General features: G+C 44.4%; 2 protein-coding genes across 2 annotated transcripts; one reads left to right on the top strand and one right to left on the bottom strand.

Annotated features, from left to right (window-relative positions):
- Positions 1-2752: 2752 nt before the first annotated feature.
- UBFD1 (ubiquitin family domain containing 1) lies at positions 2753-16900 on the bottom strand. The gene is made up of 7 exons (XM_032766206.2): positions 16801-16900; positions 16118-16399; positions 15799-16007; positions 14506-14571; positions 14223-14328; positions 11180-11262; positions 2753-9437 (listed from the first exon to the last, which is right to left on the bottom strand). Exons 1-7 carry the CDS (start codon positions 16826-16828, stop codon positions 9327-9329), a joined length of 885 nt encoding a protein of 294 aa, XP_032622097.1. The 5' UTR covers positions 16829-16900; the 3' UTR covers positions 2753-9326.
- Positions 16901-17001: 101 nt separating this feature from the next.
- EARS2 (glutamyl-tRNA synthetase 2, mitochondrial) lies at positions 17002-27594 on the top strand. Its single transcript, XM_032766230.2, has 9 exons — positions 17002-17909; positions 19346-19501; positions 20853-21042; positions 21533-22005; positions 23344-23452; positions 24150-24303; positions 25393-25523; positions 25731-25866; positions 26527-27594. Exons 1-9 carry the CDS (start codon positions 17765-17767, stop codon positions 26608-26610), a joined length of 1578 nt encoding a protein of 525 aa, XP_032622121.1. The 5' UTR covers positions 17002-17764; the 3' UTR covers positions 26611-27594.
- The last annotated feature ends 15 nt before the right edge of the window (positions 27595-27609 follow it).

Below are 27609 nucleotides of genomic sequence, written 5' to 3'. Positions count from 1 at the left end.
TGCACACATTGCATTAAAGAAGTTCATTAACAGAGTTGCGTACAATTATAACAAGAACCAAGAGGGATGTAGAGCGTCATAGAAGGCTTGAGTAGCCAACTTTAATTTGTGTGATGATTTTAAAACATGAGTTAAATCTAATAAAACGGTCATGAAACATTTTTCAGTTTTTACTATGGTGCAATACAGCCCCCCATCACCCTCACAGTCTTACCCCATATCAGCCCTGAACCCCCCCCCCCATTTAAATTCCTGGGGAAAACACTGTCCTGGGGGAATTCTGCACCGGTACAGAATTGATGTCCCCCACAGGTTTCTTTGCTTGCCTGCAGAAAAGTGACTTTGACAGGGAAACCACAAGAGCAATCATGTGACCCTCCCCAGCAGTATGTTTCGGGTGCCCGGGGCAGCTGGCAGAGAGAAATCACTATGGGGCAGGAGGGAGGACTGGGGAAGACCCAGCTGGTGGCTCCTATGTGGCTGGGCTGGAAAGGATGGGACTTTCTCTTCTCGTCAACAGCATCCAGGGCCAGGTGAGACGCACCCCCAGGTTTCTCTCTCAACTGCAGGAAGCTCTGCAAACTCCCCCTTGCCAATTCCTGCTCCAATTGCTCTTCAGCTCTAGAGGGAGGGACTCCTGTACAGGGAGTTGCTCCCACAGCTGCCCAACCCCTATGCATCCAGACCCCTTCATACCCAGATCCTCCTGCTGAGCCTCACCCCCTCCACGCTTAGAACCCCCCCAATGTGCCCCACTGCACTTAGACCACCCAGATTAGCCACATGAACCCAGATCCACTGAGCCCCAACCAGCTACTCCTTAATCTCCACCCCCCCAGCATCTGAATTCCCCACTGAGCCCCCCAGGCCCCTCTGCCAAGCTCTATCCCCCACACACTCAACTCCCCCCGCCGCTGAGCCCTAACCACCTTCACCCCCAGCAGAGTCCCATTACTGTTGCACCCAGAACCCTGTGCATCCAGATACGCCCCCCAGAGCCACCCACACCCAGATTGCCCCACACAACCCTCTCACCTCACACCTTCATCCCCCCATATTAAGCCCTTCCACACTCTGAGCCTGCCAGCCCACACACAGGGGCAGGCCATAGGGTGTTTCTGGGGCAGGCCAGGTCCTTGTGCTGTGTCAGGATTGAGTGCAGCCTCAACGCTGAATCTATGTCCCAGGCGGGAGCTGCACAGTGATCTCATCTCTGTGCAGCCCAGGGGCCTATGCTCCCCAATGCAGTGCTGGAGCCTTCACATTTATTTGACAAATAAAATGTGCAGAACTTTAAATTTTTTGGTGCAAAATGCCCTCAGGAATACCTTGCATTCTTCCACCTCCACTGCCCTATAGTCCAGACACGTATAAACTTCCAGCACACTCCCTTCCTATAGACTTTAACATCTTCAGAAAGTAGAGATCTCTTCCTGCATCAACCCTATTTAAATAAACTTTAGCCTCCTAAAAATAACCCCACATGGATATCCATAAACATATCTGGTAAAAAGCAACCAAGTTCAAAGCGATTTTAATGAGGTCTAGCTCACACCCAAACAATTACACTTTTTTCCCTAACAATTATACTTTAAAAACAAAAGCCTGCCGCTTTTAGAAAGTCTGGAAATGAACATTTAATTTCCTGGGTGGAGGTAGAAGGCACTGATACACTGGAAATTATTAAGATGCAATCTAACTCAGTTTTTACTTACTGCACAGTAGACAGCACTGACAGCACTATTCAACCACAGATCACAGAGGCAGTAATTTTCTCCATTTTTCATAGGGGGAAAACTGAACTGCAGAAAAGTTGTATGACTAGCAAGTGGCACACCAGGACCCCAGACTGTTTAGAGACTGTACAAATCCAGATAGACAGGACTTGCACAAAGTCAAACTTTTCCTCAGGATCTCCCTTCTTGTGGACTGGGAAGTTAAAGTGGGACTTTTGACCATATTTTAGATTATACTTTATGTATTTACATTTTTAGTATGTGCACACTCACACACATTCTATCATTTAAAACAAAACCTAACCTGACTTTTAAGCATAAATGCAGATATTCAGGTCTCATAAGTCAGTTTTTTGGGTTTTTTTTGGTTTTTTTTAAATAATACAAGGAAGAAACTACATAGCTAATTCATCCATATTTGGAAGCCAGCATCCAACACAGAAACTCTAGTCTACAGAAATGCCAACAGGTATCACTGGAATCCTGACTTCCTGGGCATTAGATAAAGGAACAGAGGAGGAGAAGCGAAACTGTGAGATGCCCAGTATGCTGTGGACCACAAGCATGCCTTTGGCATCTATAAATTACCCACACCTTGATTCTTGGTACCAGGACAATTTCTACTTCTTTGATCAGCTTGGAAGGGTTATGAATTTATCAGTGACTGGTTAAGAATACAGTTTCTTTATTGTTTTATTTTAATGAAATTAAAAGGGTGAGGATAGGACACGAGAAAAAAATGAAAAACAGAATGCAAGCACAAAATCCTGATGAGGGAAAACACTTAAAAGGAGAGCGCAGTAAGGGAGAGAGGAAAAAACAAAAAGCACCCACACCTCAATCTATATGGAAGGGGGAGCTCTACGGCCTGTGTTATACTGGAGGTCAGACTAGATGATAACTATGGTCCCCTTCTGTCCTTGGTACGTATGAAGTCATTCTCTAACAGATGATTTTTGAATTCTATTTTCTATAGGAAATAGGGTCTGTAGAATGTAAATCACTCAAACACAGAATGCTTAATTATCAAACTTTAATAGATAAGACTAATTTTACAGAATAAAACAATAGGATAACCAGTCAAGGTTACGCTTAAAAAAATCCAGCAGTGCAAATCTAAGACTAAATATGTCATCTCCCCCTCCTCCAAAATAGGTAATAGATTTTAAAATACCATAAATATGGTACTTACATATTCCATTTTATAATAATTCTGCAATGAAAACTTAAACATGGTCTATTTTTTTTAGACATACAGAACCAAAGAATGAATTGCCTAGAATACAAGTAAGACATAGTAAACTTTGAGCCACACAAAGGAAATCTTTTGCTGGAAGTAAAATGACTTGCTACAGTGATCCTGGCCTCCCTCAAGTATAATAAAAGTGACCCTGACAATAAACATAATAAAGAATCAACTCATCAGGCAGTGAAAGACTAGAGTATGAACCTCCAAATGAAACAGGTGCCTTGGGAAGCATAGTGAGAGAGAGAAAGAGGAGAAACAGTGAAAGGAGAATTTGAAAGCAAAACTTCTACCACTGAGTTGGCACACCAATCAACTGGATCACAGAGGACAGAGCATGTGCTCTGAAGAGAACATGCCAGTGCCCTGATAGTTCCACAACAATTATTCTGAGGGAAAGCTGGAGTCCGGTAAAAGAGAAAAAGGAAGAAAACCCCACCAAAATATGGCACCTTTGAGATAAATGGCATTGCAAATGAACTGTTTATCTTTGGCCCTTATCATATGAAATGGTGGATACGTGTGGAAATATCTACATAATTTATCGTGTTGTATGCATGTGCTACAAGTTAGAGTATTGCATGTTATCAGTTTCTTAACTAATCCTTCCCCTGAACTTTTTCTTTTTCTTTTTCTCTTGTGACTGCCCAACTAACAACCACAAGAGCATCCTTATCCTAGCTTGTAATACATTATCCTTGAGATGTACTTACTGGTGCTAAGAAAAATGCATGATTTACTTTAAGGTTGAACTTAACATGGGAAACTTACAGGTATTAAAAATTCTTCATACAAAAATGACTGAGCATAAGAGTTGGTGCAGCTGATATTTGTGCCCAGCAAAAATTAAAAAAAACATTTATTGTACTGATTTGCAAATACTATCAGGAAGGTGTTTATACTTGGGATGCAGAGAGTTATGGAGTGAATATTACATTGAAAACGAGCAGAGATAAATGAGAAATCCAGGCAAGGAAAGATCAAAAGTAATACAGTGAAGGGCTTGCTACTACATTGGTGACAGTAGCACCAGCTCTAGCACCATGAGGTGTTCGACTTCAGTGAGGCTCCTCACTTACATGAGTTGGTGCTAGTGTACTTCAAAGAGGTACTGGCACCTAGAATAGCTAAAATGGATACTATGGCCAGACAACATATGAAAAGCCTCTAGGGTCTGCGTGCATGGAAATACTTTCCTCATTTCCACCAAAAATGTCCTCACTTGCATTCCAAATACTTTCACTGCTTGCCAGTAACCATAACAGTGGGGCAAAGCACCTACACTACTACTTAATAATGGGGTGCTACATCTCATTTCATTGGGAATTACATTCTTTTAGCCTAGGGAACAGAACCCCCTATTAAAAGGGGTTAATGTGAAAATAAGGAACTCAACTTCTGTATTGTTCATAAGCATAATTAAGAGTTCTGGCAAACTCCCTATGAAAGGATTTTGTGAAAGATCTTTAACAATCTTATTCAGCCAATTAAAAAATACATATTTTATTAGTACTTTTACTTCTAACATTTATTTTGTAATAAATGATTCTATTACTTACGGACATATTAATGTACGCTTTACTCCACCAGTGCCCATGTGCTGCTTGGGCTCTTAGGACTAATGGATATCCTGGATCCAACCAGGAATTTCCCATGCTTACCTAAGGAGAATTCAGTGTAAAGACACAGGGCTCCGGAACTTGGACTCAGCAGACTGCAAAACATATACTGAAGTTATTGTGTATTCCTCGGTTTTTATTAACAAAGTTAACTATGGCTATGTTAGCACTAAAGACCTTACAGCGGCACTGCAGCTGCGGTGCTGTAAGGTCTCCCGTGTAGCCATTCTATGCCAATGGAGAGAGCTCTCCTGCCGGTATAATTAAACCACCCCAATGAGCGGTGGTAGTGATGTCAGTGGGATAGCATCTCCCACTGATATAGCACTATGCACACCAGCACTTCTGTTGATACAACTTATGTCAGTCGGGGGGCTGTTTTTTCAGGCCCCTGACTGACAAAAGTTTTACCGACAAAACTGCTAGTGTAGACATAGCCTAAGTTACTTTTTTAGGTAATACCAGAAGACACAAAGCTTCATGACACTCCAAACAGAGTTGAGATACAGGCTAGTCTCATCTTACGTGCATTTAACATGTGCGAATTCAGCTTTGTGCAGTCAGCAAAAACCAAAAAAAACAACAACAAAAAGAGAAAAAACAATTTAAATACTGCACCTGTAGTGCGGGTGATTCCACCTGCCATTACACTCAATGTAATTTTGACTATACATGATTTTTGCTTTACATGCTGATAGCAGAACGTAACCCTAGCGTAAGATGAAACTCGCCTGTAACTTGAAGGGGCACTGTCAACTTTAAAATGAATATTTCAGGTTGAATTTAAGAATAAACTTTCATAAAACCCTAAACCAATAAACATAGCCAAAAAACATGAAAAAAGGTTAGACACATCTCCCCTTGCTGTGTTGTAACGCAAACAACTGCCTGCAGAATCAAAGTAAAATTGGGTGAACAAAAATTAAACGGATTTCATGTTCTAAATCAAATGAAGGTAAAAAGGAAACAAGGTACATAAAAAGGGACAAGTACATTTGAATTTAATATTTTTCTTCATTTGTAATAATATAAAATGTTTGTAACAAGTAAAGATCTAGAATTTTTTAACTGACAGTGTCCTTTTAAATATCAGTGATCTATTTTACCAGGCACAGGATGTAGAATCAATAAAATCCTCAGGGAAGGAGCAAACAGGAACATTAAAGTTACACTGGATTCCATGTCCTGGGTGCCCTTGCTCTCTTGGAAGTGGTGAGGTCACGTGTGCACATTACCACAGAACTACAAGCACTGGTGGTAGAGTGCGCTCAGCCACGTTACTGAGTGTGAACACCGAGTTCACTGGAGTGTTTAGAAGGAATTGCAAAACAGGACAGAATGCAGTGGGGCCTTTCAAATGAAGTCAATGAAAGCACAGGAAAGGGAACACAAGTGGGTTTATGGACAAGTTCAGGGATAAGTGAGGCAGTGAGTGGAAGCTGATAGTCGCTGAATCAGCAAGGCTGGGTGACAGTGTACGTGAATGAGTATGAGGGACAGAAAATGCTACATGTGCGTCACTGCCTCTTGCTATGCACTGATGTAGAGTGCGGTACTGTCTGGTGTAAGTACAGCATATACACTTTCCTTCATATACTGCAGTTTTAGCCTTAATACTAAAATTGGACATTAGAAAATATAAAGCATGATATCTGCATTTAAGTTTTACATCTCGCTCAAAGGTAATGGAACTGACAGCAACTCTATTACCAGAATTAATACACAGTAACTCCTCACTTAAAGTCGTCCCGGTTAACATTGTTTCATTGTTATGCTGCTGACCAATTAGGGAACATGCTTGTTTAAAGTTGTGCAATGCTCCCTTCTAACGTCCTTTGGCAGCCACTTGCAGGAAGAGCAGCCTGTTGCAGCCAGCTGGTGGGGGCTTGGAACCAGGGTGGACCAGCAGCCCTCCTAAGTTCCCTGGGGTGCTGCAGCTACCCAGCAGGCTAGCAACTGCAGCTGTCCCTCCCCCCAATGCCATGTGCTGCTCCTGCCCTCTGCCTTGGAGCTGCTCCCCAAGATTCCTGCTTGCTGTGCGGAGGGCGGGAAGGAAGAGGGGGGCTAATGTGAGGGTGTCCCCCTTCCCCCTACTCCTGCATCCCACTTACCCCATCTTCCATAGAGCAGGGGGGACACACCAGGGCTCAGGACAGAGGGAGCTTGCAGCAGCTGGTCTCAGCAAGCTGATCTAATTAACAAGGGAGCGTACTTAAAGGGGAAATGCATCTCTCTCTCTCTCACACATACTCCCTCCCTCCATTCCTGCTGCCTTGTAGAGTGAGAGAGTTAACCCTTGAGGGCTTAGCCAATTGCTTGTTCATCATTTAACAGTAAGGGAAATATCCTACCCTCTGAGTCCTCCACCTCAACCAAGCTCCACAATCATCATCACTGTGTACCAGTATTAAATTGTTTGTTTAAAACTTAGAGAGAGAGAGAGAGAGAGAGAGAGAGAGAGAGAGAGAGAGAGAGAGAGAGTGAGTGTGTGTGTGGTGAAAAAAGTTTCCCCGGAACCTAACCCCCCCATTTACATTAATTCTTATGGGGAAATTGGATTTGCTTAACATTGTTTCGCTTAAAGTCGCATTTTTCAGGAACATAACTACAACGTTAAGTGCGGAGTTACTGTCCTTGCTAAGAACTTTCAGAGGTTGTCCTAGGAAACTGACATTGTACTACTTCAAAACTATCTCTGTTACAATGTATATATTATATCACTCACTCACTCATGCCCGTCACCCCAATCGGGGTATGGGCCGCCAACCTTGCCGTATATTTTATATGGTAAGACACATTAGTACCGTTTTCATATGAAAAAGAAGTATCTCAAGCTACAAGAGTAACAAGCATGTGACCAATTTATAAACAAGGGGAGAAGAATACCTTTAACACCGATTTATACTGCAAGGATGTTCAAATTGGAAAGACAAATCAGAACCAACATTATGTTGCCACCAATAGTCTACAGGCAGATAGAGAACCCTAATCCAAATTGACTTTCAACCACCATATTTTGGAGAAAAAAAGCCTTCACCATAACTGACCCCCTCCTCATCTATCTTTATAAAAATACTCATTCAGGAATTTGTATCTGCTGAGTTTCAACATGGTTATTTCAAATGAAATGAAATATAGACAAGGAACATGTTAAATTTAGCCTTTGCTAAAGAGGGATGTGTCCCAACCAATTTCACAACATTTTGAGCTACACGTGTCAAACAATACTAAGGAGTCTACAGTGTGTGTGTGTTTTGTTTTTTTTTTAAAAAAAAACAGGAGATAAAAATCAGAACAGTGATCTGTTATATGTAGGTTAAACGGATAGCAGGACTGATTCAGCCATGCTGTGCAATACAATCCGTTAAGGGTGTGAACCTCTCCAGGACTGAAAGGGTCCACTCAGAAAACCTGAGATAAATGGCACTTTAACTTAACTGCTCAGTTAACAGGCAAAATGTCATGAGCCACAGATGAGGAACATTACTTCAAAAAGAACTCGGGTAAAGAATTAGAAAAATCTGTTGGAAACTTGAGGAAAGAAAAGCTGAAATGTAGCCTTACCATCTTTACCCTTTAAAGATAAAGGCCAGTGGTTGGGTGCAGGTACAAAACTTCATAAGACTCACTGAACTATATTACTAGGACCTTTCAAACCCAGATCACATAGGACTGACTATTCTACCCTACTTATGCAGTAGCCAAATCAAGTGGCATCTTGGCCAGCTTATCCCAATAATTAACAGGAAGGTCTCTTTGGTTCACTTCCTTTAGCATCATCTTTGTTACAATTGCAGTGCACTGACTCCAGAAGTCCTTTGCAGAGTGCAGACTGAAAAATCAATACTAACTCAACCAGCTAGGTCAGTGTTAGGACTTCACTGCAATATGATTTTGGACCCCAACATAAAAGGTAAAGAAGATGCCCCTAAAAACAGAATCCCCCTGAAAGAGACACAGGGGCAGAGCTATGCAAGCAACAAAGAATGACTGAAATTGCATGAAAATGGGATATAAGCAGAACCAAGCCATCTTGGCTACAGAAAGTCTACAGTGGCATCTTCCTGCTCCCAATATGCAACATTGCAAGCATCATCCCAGAGCTGCTGGTATAAAAAACAGAGGAACTGGGCATCTTTGGGTAAAAAAAAAAAAAAAAAAAAAAAAAAAAAGTTAAAATGTTGCTACTAAAATAAGTCAAACCTGAAATAATAGGGCCAGCGTAATATGGCTTACAAAACCCTAATTTTGCATACTGTTTAAAATTTTTTTTAAAACTGTTTCAAACTCTCAATCACAACCAAATAACTAAATTAAGTCTGTTTGTAACTGAAGAATTATGAAAATATTTGTCTTTTGTTCAAATCAAGTAAAAAACCCTCAACAATACATTGTAATATTTTCTTCTGAAAACTAAATTGGAAGATCTACTCTCAGCAGATTTAAGTGTTTTACACACAATGTTTTATTCATTAAGATTTATTGATTTCCATTATATTTACTTTAAATATGATTGAAGCTGACTGCAGAAAAGGGATGCTGAAATTTTTAAGTTAAAAGTAAACTAATGGTGAAAGAACATCACCTCTGGCTTCCGTCAATGCCTCGTTATATCGTATTTTATTAATAAAGTTCCAGGACTGTCACATCCAGGGATGTCAGAGGCCTCTCCCAGCAGTGTCCTTTGTTTTGTGCCAGTCTCCTGTGCCAGAGGTGAGCGTGCTTTCAAAAATACTGCCATTTGCCCAGTACTGTGTCTTTGATTGCATCAACATACTGAGTAGGTACCCAATAGACCCAGTAGTAAGATGCTTCTGTAGGGCCCAGTTGAAATGCCTGCAAAATTAAAAGGACAATAGGTAGCATTTACAGATTGGAAACAAACAGAACAAGTCGTGTCAGACAATCTGGATGGCCAATTCATTTACTTTGAAATTAATTTAATCTAATCTGTGACTACTGCCTCCTCCAAATGCCCCTACCTCATACTCAGTGCAGATCTGCAGCACAACTCCTAGAAAAAAATCTAACCAGTTAACTCAGTGCACTGGGCTGAGAAGCCAGCCAAGGGCTGAGGCAGATGGCGGCACTGTAGCAGTTGAAGTTACAAAATACTTGCTGAATTTAAATGTTAAATACCGTTATCTATTTATTATGACTGATGTAAATAGGAGAGAGAACTACGAAGTGGCAACAGTCTCTATCCTTGTGGTTTGAGCAATGGTTTATGCCCTAATCTGAAGAGGCTGCTCTTCCATCCGAGTGATCACAAATGGAAAGCTTGGAAAAGGCATGGAACCGCCTCCTCTTGCAGATGATAATTTTTTGCTCAGGGCATTTTCCCCTTTCCTCCCACAAAGAAAGAAGTGGAATTTCTGTCTAAAACTTATCTCAACAATACAAAGTTTAGTTACAGTGATATTCTTTAAAAGAAAGACCTGAACTGGAAAAAAAGGAACTCTTGGACTTTAAAAAGCCCCATAGCAGAATTGACATTACCCTTGCCCGATATGTATCATTTTCCTAAACACACATTAGCAACCTTTCAGAGATTCAGTACATTAAAATGGAGGGTGGGAAAATTCTTTACCTCCACTGAGGCAAGTAGAGAAGATGAATGCAACAGGAATTAATGCAGAACCAGATATGGGGAAATAATACCAGCAGTAACCTAAGAGCTAACCTCTTTTCTGACAAAGGAACATCACTACGAAGTGTTTATTTTGAGAAAATGATCAGATAGAAGTTTACTCTAGGACAGAGATCGGCAACCTTTGCCACACAGCCTGCCACGGTAAGCACCCTGGCAGGCAGGGCCGACTTGTTTACCTGCAGTGTTCGCAGGTTCGGCCGATCGGTTTGCCACTCCAGGCCAAAGGGGGCTGCGGGAAGTGATGTGGGCTGAGGGATGTGCTGTCCGGCCTGCCAGGGTGCTTACCCTGGCGGGCCGCATGCCAAAGATTGCCAATCCCTGCTCTAGGACTACTAACTTTCTCCTATTGTAACTGTTAGTTAAGTTCTTACTGAGCTAAAGATTGTTCTGGAAGAATTTTTTAGTGGAAAGTAATGCTGAAGATGTGGAATTCTTACTGGCCCCAATGTTAGGGACATAAGTGTTGATACAAAGGAAGAAACTGAAAAGACAAATGTTAACTATAATAAAATCAGATAGGATTATGGCCATGTTTTCAGAAGAGTTCAGCACCCAATCTGCACACAGCAAGCTAAGCTCTTCTGAAAGTCTGTCCCCAAGTATAATGATACACCATTTTAGGAAATACTCCAAATTTAAACATTTCTGACAGAGGCTGTGCTCTCATTTCAAGCCATAGGATCTTAAATGGCTTTAAAGCTTGGGTAGAAACTGTTCAGTATCCCAGAGTCATGGCAAGCATTCAGCTCACATTGCTCAGAATATTTACTCTGCAATAGCAGACGATATTGAAGGAGAAGCCTTTTAGAAGCATTTAAAACCTTCAAGGCTGTCAACCTTGGCCTTTTTCTAACTTAAACGTCCTGTTCAATGTATTAGCATCAAGTTATTAGTCCATTATTACTTAAGCAGAGGAATTACTTACCATCATATGATAATCCTCATGTCCTTCAATAGGTTCACTCACCACATTTTTAATGGACCCCATGGGTATTTTTTCTGTTCTCTCTACATTAAAATGGATAAAAATAATGTTTGATATATCAGCAGTGCTTTGCTACAGTGCTTCATATTGACTTCAGATACCATCTCTCACACTCCTGTTGGGGAAGGGACGGGGTACCAGCATGCAAGCAATTCAAAGTAATCCCAGTCCCTGCCACCTAAACTTTGATGACTCATATTGTGCCAGGTAGCCTCTCTAAATACCAGACAACTTAATTTTCTTCAACCAACCAATATAGGATCCTGATCCTGCAAACACTTATGCATGTGCTTAGCTTTACTACTGTAAGCGGTCTCTTTAAAATTGATAGGATTCACAACTGTAAAGTGAAGCACGTACATATATGTATGTGGGATCAGGGTCTAAGTGTGTAAAACAATTAACTCTTCTCATCCTTCCAATTTCTGCAGAATTGAGCTATGGAAAAGTGAACAACTCTCCATCAAGATCTAGTCCTGTCTCCAGCACAAGACTGCATATAGTGGTTATTATAAAGATATTAAAATGATAGGAAGGGAAATATTAATAAGAGTATAGAAGGGATAGAAAATACAAGACATATTGAAAAAATGACTATGATAACATTACAAAATAATGGATTAGGTAGTCAGCTGTGATCAAGAGGAATTACTAAAGCATAGGACTCACGATGGATTTCTTCCATTTCTTATCTATGACGTACGTCCTCACTTCTTCCTTTAGACTTTAAAATAAAATCTTTCCTCTTAATTCCTACTTCCATCACCCATGTCAGTCTGACACTCTTAAGTTCCTCTTCTTGAGAGCAGGACACAGATAAAACCAAGCTCTAATTATAGAAGATAAGCCAAGCAATGCACACCTTAAATGAGGAACACTCTTTGAAGTGCCACGCAGAAAGCAGCAACTGCTCGGAAAAGATACATAAGGAAATGCAGCAGCAGAGGCATTTTGTTGTTACACCATAGAGAAGACAAAAATGTAAAAATGTAAACCAATAGTCTCCATTTTAATGCAATAATTACTCTGACCCTATGGCTGTCACAGACCAATTCCAATCAAATTGATGGGAGGATGATCATTTACTGAGCAAATTACTTGGCACTTATTCTGCATCCTCCAAATATTAACTGATTACTTCTCATAACATCGCTAAAATGGACAGGTCAATGAGGCATAGCCAGAGGAAGTTGTTCGCCCTAGGATCAAAAGGTGCTTTTGAAATATTAAGCCTCAAAATCCGTAGCAGAGGGAAGGTAAGTAATTATTCAAACACTAATTAGCCAATAGAACACACCTATCAATAATGAAACGGAGAGCAACTCTGACTTGACAGCACCAACACTCAGCTCATGCTGTAATAGGACTAGTTCTCCAACAACGATTTAGCCCAACAAAAATGAAGTCACCGTACTGGGTGTTGCCACAGGATTCATAGATTTTAAATCCATAAGGGACCATAATGGTAATCTAGTCTGACCTCCTGGACATCACAGGCCCACAGAACCCAGCCAGCAATTTCTGCTAGGCTTTGGAAGAAGACCTGTGCTGCATGGGAGCTAAGGTTTGCAAAGCTCAATATAAAAGTATTAATTATTATTATCTTGCAGCAGGAAATTGTTATCCAAGCTGACAGAACAGTCCAGCTAAGCTCTCTTACTCAGACAACAAGTTCCCCACATTCTTCTCCCCAGTTTTTGCAGCATCATCCTGTCCTGGCCAAGGGGAGCAAGGCATGGGTTCCTTTATTTATCTGGAAGCAAAGGAGTTAATTTGAGAGTGATGTCCCCCGCACACTGTGCTATCTCCACAGTACTTTCAGCTCCTGCTGGCCTGTCTTCAAAATTATAAATTGAATTCCCTGCCATGGCACATGCTGTCATCTCTAAACTAGATTGCAATTGCACAGCCCTGAAACAAGTCACCCAACTCATTTCAGTTCCTAGAACAGATAATGAGAGTGGTGCCAGTATTCCTAGCAGTATTTCAGCTCTGAGAGAGACCCTCTGTGGCTTTAGATAAGTCACTGAGCCTCTCTGTGCTGTGGGGATTAAATTGCTTATGCAGTGCTCGGAAGATAACAAATGTTATGAATGCTAAGTATTATAATCCACAATTGAGAGTTAGGGCTAAGAATAAGATTATGTCACAGAGGTCGTGGATCTCCTACATGCCGGCCCTGGAGCTCCGAGCTGCTGTGGGAGGTGGGGGACCCCGGAGCAATGAGCCCCGGTGGTGGGTGCTGCCCCCCTCGTCAGTGACTTTTACTAAAAATAACCATGACAAAATCTTAACCTTACTTATGGCATAATAACACAAATAAACTCAAGCTTTCCAAGTACAAATATGTAAAATATTTTGTAATATTCAGCCTCCTGAAGAAAGCCTATCTGGGAAAGAAACAGTGAACATCAGATTTTGAATAATTCATATAAAAAGAGCAGGCGCTATTTCTTTAAGAACATTTATTCTTGACTGAAACTGATCTTTGTGATGGGACTGCCAACAATGGCATGTACCCGGTCTGCGATTGCTAGGAGCAAATATTGCCAACAGACGGAGACGTAACGCTAGATGGGGACGGCTCTGAGTTACAGCAGAGAATTCTTTCCCAGGTGTCTGGCTGGTGGGTCTTGCACACATGCTCAGGGTCTAACTGATTCCTTCCTGACTCCAAATACGGCAATTTTCCCCCAGGTCAAATTGGCAGAGACCCTGGGTTTTTTTCTCCTTCCTCTGCAGCATTTGAACAAGTGTAAATGGTAGATTCTCCATAACTTGAAGTCTTTAAATTATGATTTGAGGACTTTAGTAACCCAGCCAGAAGTGATGGGTCTGTTACAGCAGTGGGTGGGTGAGGTTCTGTGACCTGCAATGTGCAGGAGGTCAGACTAGATGATCATGATGGTCTCTTCTGACCTTAAGGTCTAGTCTGTACATACACAACTAGTCAATACCTGGAGTAATAATCTTAGTCACTTACCTTTAGTGCCTATCCACAGCTGATCTTGCTCTAGTTTAAAGGTCAGCCTCACTTTCCCCCCTGTTTTGTTGTACATGCCGGATAAGGGCACTGTTGGCAGGCGCTCCTAAAAATATGCAATACAAAAAGTGAAAATGCAAGACTTAAAATGCACAAGAAAAAGCTGTAGAGTACTAAGATAGCAGGGGGAACAAATCTGGAAAAAGTCTCAGGGAGCATGATCAATGGGCTGGTGGCATATTTCCTGATCAGGACAGTGGTCTGAGTGGTTATTTTAACTTACCTGAACACCCTTAACAGAAGGCATCACATCTTCAGGTTTTCCTTTATCCAATACTTTTCTGTGTTGCTATAACGACAAACAGACATTAGACTACTGAAATGTGACATAAAGCTTTTAATTTACTCCAGACCACTTCCTGAAATACCGTGCAATAAGTCTATGTAACTTTTTTTTTTTTTAAATAGTGTAAAAGTCATTTATCTTACAGAAACTAGTTAGTTTTAAAAGTTAACTGGTTTTTTTATGACTATCTAAAGAAATACTGTGAATCAAAACCTAAAGAAGATGCAAAAAAGGAAAAAGTCTTCTATTGTGTACAGAAGCCAGGCACCAGTTTAATATCACAGAGGAGTTATCCCTTAGCAAGACAATTGTAATAATCGGGTGTTATGTTCAATGACTTTCAGAAATACAATCCTTAGATTTAATGAAGTAACAGAGCAACAAAACCAGAATAAATTAGAGCACTAGTAATTATGAAAAACATGCTTGCGACTGACAAGTTTGCTGAGTACCTTTGAACAATGATGAAATTTACAGTAAATGTGAACTATGATAGATTATAAAAAGACAAAAGCATATTTCATAAAAGAATTGCAGACCAAGAGTGGACATTAACTTTTAATGGAATTTGTTGCTGATGAAAGATATGTGGCTGAAAACAACTAGAATTAAAAGCCCTTTACTCAGCTCTACCACAGATGCAGCACAACCATGAGTGCATGCTTTCTTACACTGTAGCTGAACTTTCTTATGGGGGGAAAACACTTTTAGATGTGAGGAGTTCAGTGTTCTCTGTGCTGATGAAGCTGCCAAAAAAGGGACCACTAGGTGCCAACTATGAAGGTGGTTTTGGAGACACAGCAACTAGATTGCTAGGAATGGGACTAAGATCATTATGTTGTTTCACATTAGTGACTGTACAGCCACCAATTTTTGCTCACCTGACCTAAAAGAGGAGACTAAAAATGGAATATGAAGCCTGTCTCTTGTGAATCCTTGCTATTCACATTTGTCTTACTGAGTTGCTGAGCTCCATAAGTCATTAGAGCAGCACTGACCTTGTGAATCCAGGGCTTCCACTGGACTAGATAGATACCAATACCACAGAATCACAGAATGTTCTGTTAGAACTGATCTATGCTGGCCCCTTCTTGTAATACTGACTGTAAGTAAGAAACAGTCTACTTCAGAGTGGACTAGAACCCAAGGGTTAGAACATAATGTTACACAAGAACTGTAGAAGCCCAAATTTCCTTCTCCTATGCCAACAGTTATTGAGACAGCACTTACCTTTTGTCTGCAAAGTGGCTCTTTTTTATTTTCTTCAGATTTCACCTCTTGTTGAGCAGCTTCTTTGGGAGTATTTACTGCTAGCACATCATTGATAGTTGAACCAACAACCATTATTTTTGCACCATTTGTTACTTTGATTTCCCGTAATGTTTTCTCCTCTGGTAGAAGTCCCTTAAACATGACTTTCTGCATAGTGGGTGGAAGGCCTAAGGGGGAAGAATTAAAGAGCATTTTAAACCCCCATGAGTATATTTGTGGTCAGAAGAGAAACAAACCTATGTGGCAAGTAATTATGTCTGCATGCTCGAGATTTTACCTGTGAGAGAGTGAATTTTCTCTTTCAGATCAGCCCCTGTACTGTCAAGCGGGAACTTCACATCATATTTATTTTTGTTCCAAATGATTTTTAATTCTACTAGATCCTTCTCAGTCTCGGAATCACCACCGTTGCTGACTGAAGCCTGTGAAATGGCTGAATCCTCTTGTAGCTGGTCCATTTCCAAGACTTTTCCAGCAGCAGCGGAATTGCTTTCCCCACTATCTCCACAGTTGAGCTGCAGTTTCTGAGCTTCTATTTCCATACCAGGTTCATCAACTTCTAAGAAAACAAACAGACCCAGACAAGCCCAGAGGGAGGCACGTTGGGCGATTAACGCTGCTGAGGTCTCCCGCCGGCGGCTCCGCTCTCCCCCGTCCCCGTGCTCCTCAGGGCCAGAGACACTGGCACTAAGGCAGCCGCTTCGCTCCTCCGCCTCTGCTCCTGCTGCCTCCAGCCAGGAACCAGGGCCCAGGTGCCCGTGAGACTCGGACACCCCCTCCCACGGTGGGGGGCAGCTGCCAGGGCTCCCCCCGATCCCGGGTCTCGGCACCCCGCTGCCCGGGCTGCGCCTTCCCTCCCGGGGCTCTATCCTCCCACGGCAGCCTCGGGGGCAGCCCTCCGACCCCGGCACCAGGCCCCGTCCCACCACGGTCCCTGCCCCGGCTGCCACCAGCTCTCACCATCAGGGGAAGCAGAGGCGGCGGCCATGATGATTGTGTACAATCCGCCCGCGGGGGGTGCTGGGAAACGCCGTGCGTTGGGATTGGTCCCCACTGGCCCCCGTACCCCGCCCGCCCGGCCAGGATTGGCCCCTACTGGTCCCCGTACCCCGTCTCCACCACCAGAGGTGGCTAAGCACGAGCCGTTCCGCAGCGCTCGCTGCTTCAGAGCCCAGTCCCGCCGCCAGACAGAACCCGCTCCCCTCGGCTCTGGCGCGCGGGCAGGAAGTGGGTCCGGGGCGGCGGGGCCTCTGGCTGCTGCACCCACGCCCCGAAGCGTGCCGGGCGCCTGAACAGGCCCCGCGCCAAAACCCCAGCTGCCGCCCTGGGGAGCGGGACGGGAGGGCTCGGGCCGCACGCAGCCCGCAGCCGGCGTTACCCCGGGTCTGGCGCGGTCCCTTGAGACGGCCCGGCGGGTTCGCAGGCCCCCGCGCACCACCGGCCCTGCCCGGAGCAGGCTGGCTCCGCGCTCTCTGGGCATGGCTCGCAACGGGGCCAGGCCGCGGCGGTGCCCGTCGAGAGGTGACGTTGACACCTCGCCGGGAAATCGCGCGCTGCGAAGCAACGTAGCCCGCGTGCACGTGGGGAAACACCCGCGTGCTATTGGCGCGGAGGGTAAAAAGTGCCACTTCTCCACCTGACCCCCGCGGCCCCTGAGAGGACCGGAGTTAGTCGGAGTGTGGGGCTATGATTGGCCAGTGCGGAGTGACTTGTAGCTCGGGCCACCCGTTTAAACACGGCGAAGAGCCCGGCAACAGTGCCTGGACCGGAGGAGTAAGATAAAGGGGACCGGCGCCTTTAAGGGACGCCCCGCCCTTTGTGGTGGGGGTGCCGCCGATTGGCTGGCTGCGGAAACCCGGATGTAATTCTCCGCACCCACGTGTGTGCTGAGCTCCGTGCTGGCTGTGCTGGGACGGGCTCTTCCATGGCCCCTTCGCTGCGGGGTGTTGGGCCCCTCCTGCGGGTTGCTCCTCGCTGGCTGTCTCCACGGGGCGCTGGGGTGTCGTCTCAGGCGGGGGATGTGCCCCGCGGAGCTGGGGTGAGGGTGCGGTTCGCGCCCAGCCCTACAGGTAAAGGACTCCAGTCCCAACACAGGGTGGCGGTAGCAGCTAGGGTTAGAGTTTCTTGTCCTTGCCTACATCTGAAGTTACCCATAATAGGATAGCACATTACTAGCCGTGGGGGTGGGTTCTGCCCTACTGGAAGGGACACTCGCGGGGGTGGGGGGTGGGTGTAATTTGAATGACAATTGTAAATGTCTCCTTGAAACACCCATTGAGACTTTCAGAAAGTGCCTGAAAACTAAACCAAAACTACTAAAATGTAGCTTATATTCGAGAGGATAAACTTAATGTGAGTTAAAAATGAGCCTCATTTGTCATGATTCAGGAGTGGCGAGGATAAACTCCTTTGGAATCTAAATATTAACTTAAACTGTAAAAATCACTCATCTAGTACAGAGCCAGAAATAATTTTTAAAAAACTAAAAGTTGCTATTTAATAACCCTTCCCCATCAATAATATTTTCTGCTCTTTTCCCAGTCCACCTGCTGTTGGCATTTGCTCTTTTGGAGAAACGTTTAGTTTAAAAGTTTTCAAAGTTCAGAGAAACCCTCTGAACTGAAACTGAACATTCACTTCTGTGATACTTGATGTTTACATCCTTTCATCTGTGAAGGCTCCCAAAAATTTAAATACCTTTAAAAAATGTACATTTTACACCAAACTGTGACATTGTCCCTTCTTGGTCTTATCACATTTTGCAATTAGTTGCATTAGGGATCAGTTAAACTGCATGTGGGTATGTTGTATGCTGAGTCAGGAGAAGATCTTGCAGTGTTCTACCCCAGCGATACACGTCTCCCAGATAAATAAGATAGAGGGCAATTTCCTTCCTCTGTAACTAGAAGCACTGACTAATGGCCTCCGCTAGAGGATGGGATCATTAGAAACTGGCCAATGTTTGGGCAGAGTTGGCAATCCGTGCAGACTCTTGTGATCACACAGCCCACCCTGTCTTTAGTATGCCATTGTTTTTGACCCTCAGTTTGCATATTTACTCTTTGAAGACTTGTCTGTAGTAGGAAATTGAACAGCTGCTGATAATTTTCCATATGAGATCCCCATAACCAGTACTGGGACTTGTGTAAGTGCTAGTGCAGATCACACGAAACTCTTCAGTGTTTCAGAGAGGAAGACAGAAGCTAGTTATGCCTTCGGAAAGAATTTTGAGGCTGGCTTTTTTCAGTAGACACTGTCATTTAAACCATATTCAGCACCAGCTCAGGGAAGCCATTTCTGAAAACCAGTCATCAGTGCTTCAGTTTCCTAGTGTAGACAGAGCTTTATGGCCTGCATAGCCATTTGTTGTTTCACTGTACTGTTCAGGTGCAAGAATGTGTTAAATGCCATCATAAACAATAATTTACAGCTCCTGTTGAAAAACCTCTTTGTCAATTTTATTTAATTTGGCCTGACTTGCTCTGTTTTCACTCTGATAACCCAGGCTTTCTGCACTTGGGTGGCCTTCGTACTGCTTTGTACAATTACATTTTTGCCAGAAAACACCAAGGGTCTTTTATCTTGAGACTGGAAGATACGGATCAAAGTCGCGTGGTGGCTGGGGCTGCGGAAGGAATAGAGGATATGCTGGATTGGGCAGGTAACTTCCAAGTTTCTACACTTCACTTCTTAACTACTGAAACAATCTACACCATGAAGAGTTTTACTATTAAAAAGAACCTCACTAAAATTCAAAATCCTGGCAGCACAGTCCCTTGCTATTCAATATATTGATATAGTGGTTATCATAAAGGGCTAGGAGCCAGAAGATTCCTATTGTAGTAAGACTTTAGCTAATGATTAGGTGAGTGTTCTTTGGTTATCCTGTGCAGAAGGACCCATGCATGTTTACCTGGGAAGAGATGCATCCCTACCAAAGAAGAGTGTAGGAGGTTGGTGAAAAGGCCAGGAGTTGGAACTAAGAGAACTCAGCATGAGTTAAAAAAAATTGTATGTGTATGTAATTTGCAAAAAAGGGTTCTGTGACATCTCTTATAAGATTCAGAGGTGGCTGTTCATCTGTGTACACACCAGTCCCCGGGCTGCATCCTTTGCCTCTTTTTGTGCTTGGATGAGTTTTAAAGATACTACACTGATGGTGAGCATTTGAGAAGATGGTGTTACTGTAAATTCTGTTTAGCATGTTTATATTTAAAAATAGAATTCCAAGTACTCTGGTAATCAAATAAATTTATAGTAGAGAAAATAATGGGTTCAAAATCTCAGTTGTATTTCTGTGAAGATAGTGTAACTTACCAGAGGAAAGTGTGTGCATGTGCCCATACTTACATACCACCACACTCGGCTACTTGAAATGCATTAGACCTGCTCAAGTATTTGCCAGTTTGTGATGGTCTCACCTGCCAGTGGCTGGAAACCTGAAGAGACTATAAACCAGGTGTAGCCAGACTTATTGACTCTCTGAGGTGAATCTGACAATCTTCAGAAGTTCAAGAGTAGGTCTGCCGGGGCTTGGGGCTTCTTCCCTGCGGGAAGCATCTGCTGGGGCTCAGGGCTTCAGCCCCACTCCTACTGAAGCCCTGAGCCCCAGCAGGTGTGCCTTGCAGGACTGGATTCCCCAAGGCCCCCCTCCCCATTGGGCAGAAGCCCCTACTCCACCATCTTCCTGCAAGACAGAGGTCCTGAGTGCGCTCATCACCCAAGTCTAGTAGGTGGTGAATGGGGTGGGACTCCGTGATCCGCACTTTAACTGGAAAAGAGCCCTTGCGAGCCACAGTTTGGCCACCCCTGCTATAAATGCTAACACTATTGATGACTATGGAAGATTCTGCTGTAGTTCACCAAGTAGAGTCCCATGCTGCGTGTGAGCAGTGTGCTCTGTGGACACACTCCAAAGTAAAATCTTGCCTTCTGATCCCTGTTGAATGCTCTGTCATCAAATTTTACCTTGGATTGAGAGCTTATTAAATCCCATAACTCTGGCATTCTAGGTATCCCACCTGATGAAAGTCCTCACAAGGGAGGCCCGGTTGGGCCCTACCAGCAGTCTCATAGACTTGAGCTGTATAAGAGAGCCAGCGAGGTTCTTCTGGAGAATGGCGCTGCCTACCGCTGCTTTTGCACCCCTCAGCGCCTGGAACTGCTGAAGAAGGATGCGCTACGGAATCGGCAGACACCACGGTAGGGGGCTTCCTGTGGAGTGCGTGCATGCAAAACCAGTTAAGAAATCTCTGGCATTGGACTCTGAGACGCCAGCTCCCCAACTACAGGGGCACTGAAGGCATTAACAGCTCAGAATAATTAGAGCTGTTACTTATCACTTTGACTTTAGCTCCAAATGTGTCTTGTTGTTGAAGAGAGAGTCCCAGTCTATAGCCTAAATGACCATGTTTAACATTTATATAGCACATACTGTCTCTAAAGAGCATTACACACATTAACTGGCCAAGCGTCTCAATCCCCCACCCTCCCAGTGAGGCGTGTAAGTAGATAAACGTTATCCCCACCTCACAGAACGAGGGCTGAGGCATAGAGGTGAGGTGACTTGACCCAGCCCCAAGTGAATTGTTGCCAGAGCTGAGATTGGAACTCAGGATCCAGACTAGAATAGAAAAAGCTGACCTTTTGCCAGTGGTACTGACCCAAGACCATTGCTCGCCTGTCCCAAAAGGTACGACAACAGGTGCCGACACTTGAGCTCAGAGCGAGTGGCTGAGAAGTTGGCGCAGGGCTCTGACTACGTGGTCCGCTTCCGGCTGAAGGAAGGTGTGGAGCCCTTTCATGATCTGATCTATGGATGGAGCAAGCATGATGTAGCTACCGTGGAAGGTGATCCAGTGATCTTAAAAGCGGATGGCTTCCCCACATACCACCTGGCAAATGTGGTGGATGACCATCACATGGGAATTAGCCATGTTCTGCGTGGAACTGAGTGGCTTACTTCAACGTCCAAGCACCTTCTTATCTACAGAGCCTTTGGCTGGGACCCTCCTCGGTTTGGCCACCTTCCGTTGCTCTTGAACAAAGATGGCAGTAAACTGTCCAAAAGGCAGGGAGACATTTTTCTAGAACATTTTGTTCAAGATGGCTGCTTGCCACAGGCTCTACTGGACATCATCACCAACTGTGGCTCTGGATTTTCAGGTACTGGGGAGAGGCCGGACACACTGGGAGCTGCCCCTAGGTCTGACTACTTGACACGTTTGCTGCTTGTGGAAAGATTTGGTGTATTAATGTTTCTGCACTGTCTGAACTCTCTTCGAAGGGGGTCAAAAAGCTCTCTACAACCAAAATGCTGCCAGCTCCTCTAAAGTCCCCACAAGAATGCTGAGGGTCAGGATACCTCTGAGGAGCTGTTTAAAATTGAGTCCAGTTCCTAGTGGGCAACGGCTACCGAGTGACAATCTCAGCAGAGTGGGAATGGATTATGGAGATTAACCCTCTCCCTCCCCCCATCTGAGAGGTGGCCCCTCCAGAGAGTGGGTGGGGAGGAGTGGGAAAGTTTACCCTCCTCCTGCCCATGCTAGAGGATTTCAGTCCCCAAGACTGTCTATTCAGCACCAGCTTCACTGTAAAATGAAAAGAGCTGGAGGTGGGGTGCAGGGGAGCAGCAGCTCCTCTGGGGACCATTAAGGACACTTCCGCTCTCTGATTAGTATTTAAAACACGACATTAAAGATTTTCCCCTGCCTGTTTAACCTGAAAGTCCATGGGAAGCTGGAGCAGTCACTCCCCTTCGGACTCTAGTTTTGCAGGAGTCTCAGACAGTCTCATGTCTCAGCAAGACAGCACTTCCTGCATGTGGCTCAGGAACCCCACTGCGAATTAACCCTTCCCACGGGATGAAACTTTCTCCCTCTGAACACTTTTGCTGATGGGTTAAGCAACGTGAAGATGATTTCTCTTTAAGAACTGAATCAGAATGGCAAAAGCCAGAGGGAAAAGTCCCAGGTTCCAATCAGCCATAGGGCTCTCCAAGCTGTCTGGTGCATAGGAGATGCAGTATTGTTCTATGAAGCTTCGCAGTAATGCTCTGAATCAGTGTTTTCCCCTCAACCTTTGTAACAATTCAGTGCTGCTGTGACATGGCCTGGGTACCCTGCACTGGCGCTGCTGGGCTGACTGCTGCATGGGCAGGTGTTAGAGATACAGGGGAAATTATTGGTTAGGTAATGGCATTTCTACTTGAATGCTTCATTCAGTGTCGCCCGTTTAAAACAGCCAGAACTCCCTGGGCACTGTCTATAGCTGAGACTTGGTAGAAAAGTTGGCAGAGTCTGTTCTCAGGATGAGACTGGTGTTGCACAAAGTCTTGCCATGGGGGCTCTGCCTTCCTTTTAAGAAGGTACCCTGCTCTGTGTTGGCACAGAACAGGTGTGGAGGAACCCTCCAGTGTCACTGTTTCCCTACTATGATGAACAGCAGTGATACTAGCTCTCCATGGGAGTGAATGCATGATGCCATGGTTGGGTTATTTTGCAGGGAATCAGATGGGCAGGACGCTGGAGGAGCTGATCTTGGAGTTTGACGTGAGCAGAATTACCACCCACTCAGCCCTGCTGGATCTTAATAAACTCCCAGAATTCAACAGGTATGACAGTTGGATGTAGCACCTTATTCATCTCCAACCAACTCTAAAAATTGCCCTTTGCGTACTTAGCTTCACCTGATGATGCAGTCCACGTGGTCGCCTGGCCTGCTGTCCCATTCATGACCTCTTCTCTGTATTCTCCAGTGTTGGGGTTCCTCTCTCTCTTGGGCACCCCTCCATCTGTTGAAAAGCAAATAGTTTTCCAGCAGCTCCATATAAGTGTCCTGCCCACTGCACACAATGGAAGGTTCAGCGCAGTTGCTCCCTTCCTCTTTCACCTGATGGAGCAAGGCCCTGAAATCCACCTTTCTGCGAATGGAAACCAAATGAGGGGAATTGACCCAGCCACCTAATCACACTAGCATTCATGTGCCAGGAGCTTGGATAATATGGTGGTGGTCATGGTAGGAAAGCCTAGCTAGATGGGCCATGTTGCAAGGAGAATACAAGGACTTAAGTCTGGGTGAGAAATTACTTTTTAAAGATTATCATTATTAATGGTGTACCTCTGTGAAGTGCCCCACCTTCTCCCAGAGCCGTGTATTGAGGACTATTGAATATTTACACTCACTGTCATGTGGATTTTTCTAAATGATTCTGTGGGTTTATTCTGTAAACACTGTATAATGACATTCATTAGTCTGAGTCTAAGCCAAAGAGATCTGTAGTCATTGGGATGGTTCTGTCTTCTGTGCAGGATTCACCTGGTCCAGCAGATTGGAGATGAGAGGCTACGACAAAAGCTGGTGATGGAGCTGCAGATGCAGGTGGAGAAGGTCTATGGCGATCGGCTTGTGGACAGAGAGGTTCTAGAGAAGAATTATGTGGAGCGAGTCCTCCTACTGAGAAAAGTATGACAAGCAGTAAAGCTGTAGTGCCCTTTGAGAGAGGAATAGAGAGTGGGGAGGGCAGAAGCTCTACTGGTAACCCAGCTGGGTTCTGGGCAGTTCTAGAACTTGAGCTCTAAAGCTCCAAGGCCTTGCAAACAGTGAGAAGTCCTATTCTGCCAGTTCCAGACACCTGCATCCCTCCTTAATGCCAGAATGTGGAGCTGTGGAGTCAGTCCAGGCTGCAGGTATGACACTCCAAGCATCTCCACTATCTTTGCAGATCTGCATGTCTATGCAGAATGACCTTGCTGGGTAGTGAGCAGCCATTTGTATCACCAAACCCACCATCACAGATGGTTGTCTCAGCAGAGAGTCCAAGGACTGAATGGGCCTTCTCTTGCCCCAGGAGGTCGGTTATCTCCAGGGCGCGTTGGCTGGGCTGTTGGAGAAACTTGCCTACCTTCTGCCTGTTTTGGGGCTAAATGGGGAGAGCATGTTTCCAGCAATGTCATGTGTGGTACTTTGTGGTTAAATCAAGGGGCTTCCTTAATTCAGAGCCCTCATCTTAAAGGAAGTGGCAAAGCAAGGGCTGAGGTGGGAGAAGAGGAGATGATGGCCCTGCCTAATGTTACATGGGCAAGGCCACATGGTTTCCTACACTCCAGCCCCATGAGATCACTGCGGGTTTGGGGATCACTGCACATCTTGCTCTAGAAAGGCAGGAAATACCGTGACTCATGAAAATGTGGTTTCACTATGGCAGCAAATACAAAATTACTCATGTGACTTCCTGCTTCTGCCCTCAGTGAGTCAATGTGGGGGGAGCCATTTGTAGAGTCCTGCTCTGACTCAGCCTGCTTGCTCTACTGCTGGCCTCCTACAGAAGCTCATTGGCTCTGACTCGTTGCCCAGCACTTACATTGTCATTTACACCAATGGAAAGTGGGTGTAAAATGCTACCCATGCCAAGTGTCAGCTTTCCGCCTCTGAACTGATGAGAGTGCAGAGCAGTGGTGAATGACCCCTTTGCCACCCTGACATCTAGCTGGAAATAGACTTCATCTTTTCTCTCCCTCAGCTGCCTTGACAGCCCTTCTTTCCATCCCGCAGGGTCACATAAACCGCCTGAAGAACTTGGTGGCACCTGAATATTCTTACTTATGGGTCAGGCCCTCAGTGTCCCGAGAGCAGCTGCAAACCATTTCTGCAGAAGTAGATGAGATAGGAAAGCTAGTAATAGGGTAAGTTTTTCAGATCTCTGGCATCATTTTATAATCCCTTGCCTATCTGAGCTACTGTTTTGCTGGTGCTCCTGAGGTAGTGCTTAGTCTCCTAAAAGCAATAGTTTGCTTGTGTGCAAAAGGGTCATTTGGGGCAGCTCCTACTGTCAGTGGGAATTTCTTACCTCCATGTGTCACTAGACTGAGAGGGCATCTTCTCTTCCAAAGGCTGATGGAAGGGCCGACTGCTGCTCTGACTGCAGAAGGGTTAAATGAAGACCTGAGAGGCCTGCAGGAGCAGATGAGAGGGACCGAGTACAGCAGCATGATGAAACTCCTCCGCTTGGCCCTCAGTGGACAGCAGGTAAAAGCCATTTGAAGTTGAGACCTTAGCATCCAGTAATAACAGCCTGCTGTCTGGTCACAAGACGTAGGCTTTTCAGTGCTAAATCTTTTTTGTGTTTTTCTCGGTTACTGTAATAAGTGAATGTGCTAATGTGAAAAAATCTCCTTGGCAGAGAGGGATGCTAAGGAAGGTAAGAGGTACCAAGCCATCCCCCTAGAATTGCAAACCTGTGGTTGGAAAGGCAGCTGGCTTTTTTGTAAGGGGCATTGTAAGCTTTTGGGTTCTTGGTTCATAATGTAACCAACAGTAAATTCCTCCTTTAGTCCAAAATGATTAAAAACCAGGGTGAGTTCTCTCGTGGCATAAATCCTCTGAGTTTGATAGCGCTACCCCAGCAGAGAAGTTGACCTGATGTTGGGGACTTTTCTTCCCAGACTACAGAACCAGAGTCTTATATTAGAAATTTCAGGATATGTTAATCGCAGGTGACTGACAACTCATCATTCAGTCATCTCCAATATAGAGTGATACAGACTTGTACCCACTGGATGTTACCAAGGGAAAAACATAAAAAACTCCAATTTCTGATAGCCTTGTGAGGAGCGCAGTGTGGGAATGTGAGTAGCGCAACAGAGTGTTGACTTTCACTTGTGCAGTGTCTTTTGTGTGTGTTTTCAGCACGGACCAAGTGTTGCTGAGATGATGGTTTCCTTGGGACCTAGAGAAGTGTGTGAACGGATAAAGAAGGCACTCTCCAACTAGCAAGAAGCTTCCTAGAGGGAATGGCTCCAGCAGACAGCACTCCCCTTCAGACACTCCAAGCCCCATGTGTTCTTCAGTATCCTGGCCTAAATTCTGTGGTCACAGTATTTCAGAGGAACTGGGCCTTATACCATGCTGAATTTGTGAGAGTGCCATCAGCACACTTGCAGATCTTGTGTGTCTTCATGAGGCATAACCTAGTTCATATAAGGGGTGCAACTGAATTCAGATTCAAACTTGCTTCATTGTCTTCATCTCATGGGACTAGGCTGGCATTCAGATTGGGATATGGAGTCCTTCATCTTAACTGTATGTTCAAGTCTAGCTTGGCAGTGACTGAAAATGGTTACTTCTGATGGCTGTTTGATTTCCCATAAGCCACCAGCGTGGTGATCTCATTTTGGAGCTGTGTCCACATGACCCAGAAACCATCACAGCTGATGCTAATTAGCCCCCAGTTGGCAATGTGAGCAGAGAGGTCACATGTAAATGGGCAATGTAGATTTGATCCCCTTAGCCATACAAAATGCCCATCCAAGTCTGGCTTGATGTATGTTGGTGGGGACGGTTGTGTGAAAGAAGTGTACACATTCCACTGTCTCTGTTTTGTGGATGACTTGAGGACTTTTCTTTCTAGCACTGTAACCTGCATTTTTCATTAATACTTAATTCTACTTTTTAAAAAAGTCCCTGATGTTTTTGTTTTTGAACTGGAGTTTCTGTGCTAGAATATCACAGTGCACATTATCATTTCCAGTTGGAGCTTTAAAAATCAAATTGCTTTTTTTGGACAAATGCACTTTCATTCTGACATGAAATTGGGATGCAGGATCCTTTTCTTGCAGGTAATCTTACCTGCCTTCCCACCATCCCTCACTGCCCCCCCTTAACATGGCAGAGAAATCAGGCACATTTGTACAGCTGTATCTAAATGTGAAGTGAGTGTGTAACTCTTTCGTATAATAAAAATCTGTAAATGTTTTACTCTGGCCTTCTCTC

Source organism: Chelonoidis abingdonii, chromosome 9 (genome assembly GCF_003597395.2).
Source record: "Chelonoidis abingdonii isolate Lonesome George chromosome 9, CheloAbing_2.0, whole genome shotgun sequence".
Lineage (NCBI taxonomy): Eukaryota > Metazoa > Chordata > Testudines > Testudinidae > Chelonoidis > Chelonoidis abingdonii.
Note: the sequence above shows the minus strand (reverse complement) of the source record. Positions and strands in the feature narration are given on the sequence as shown.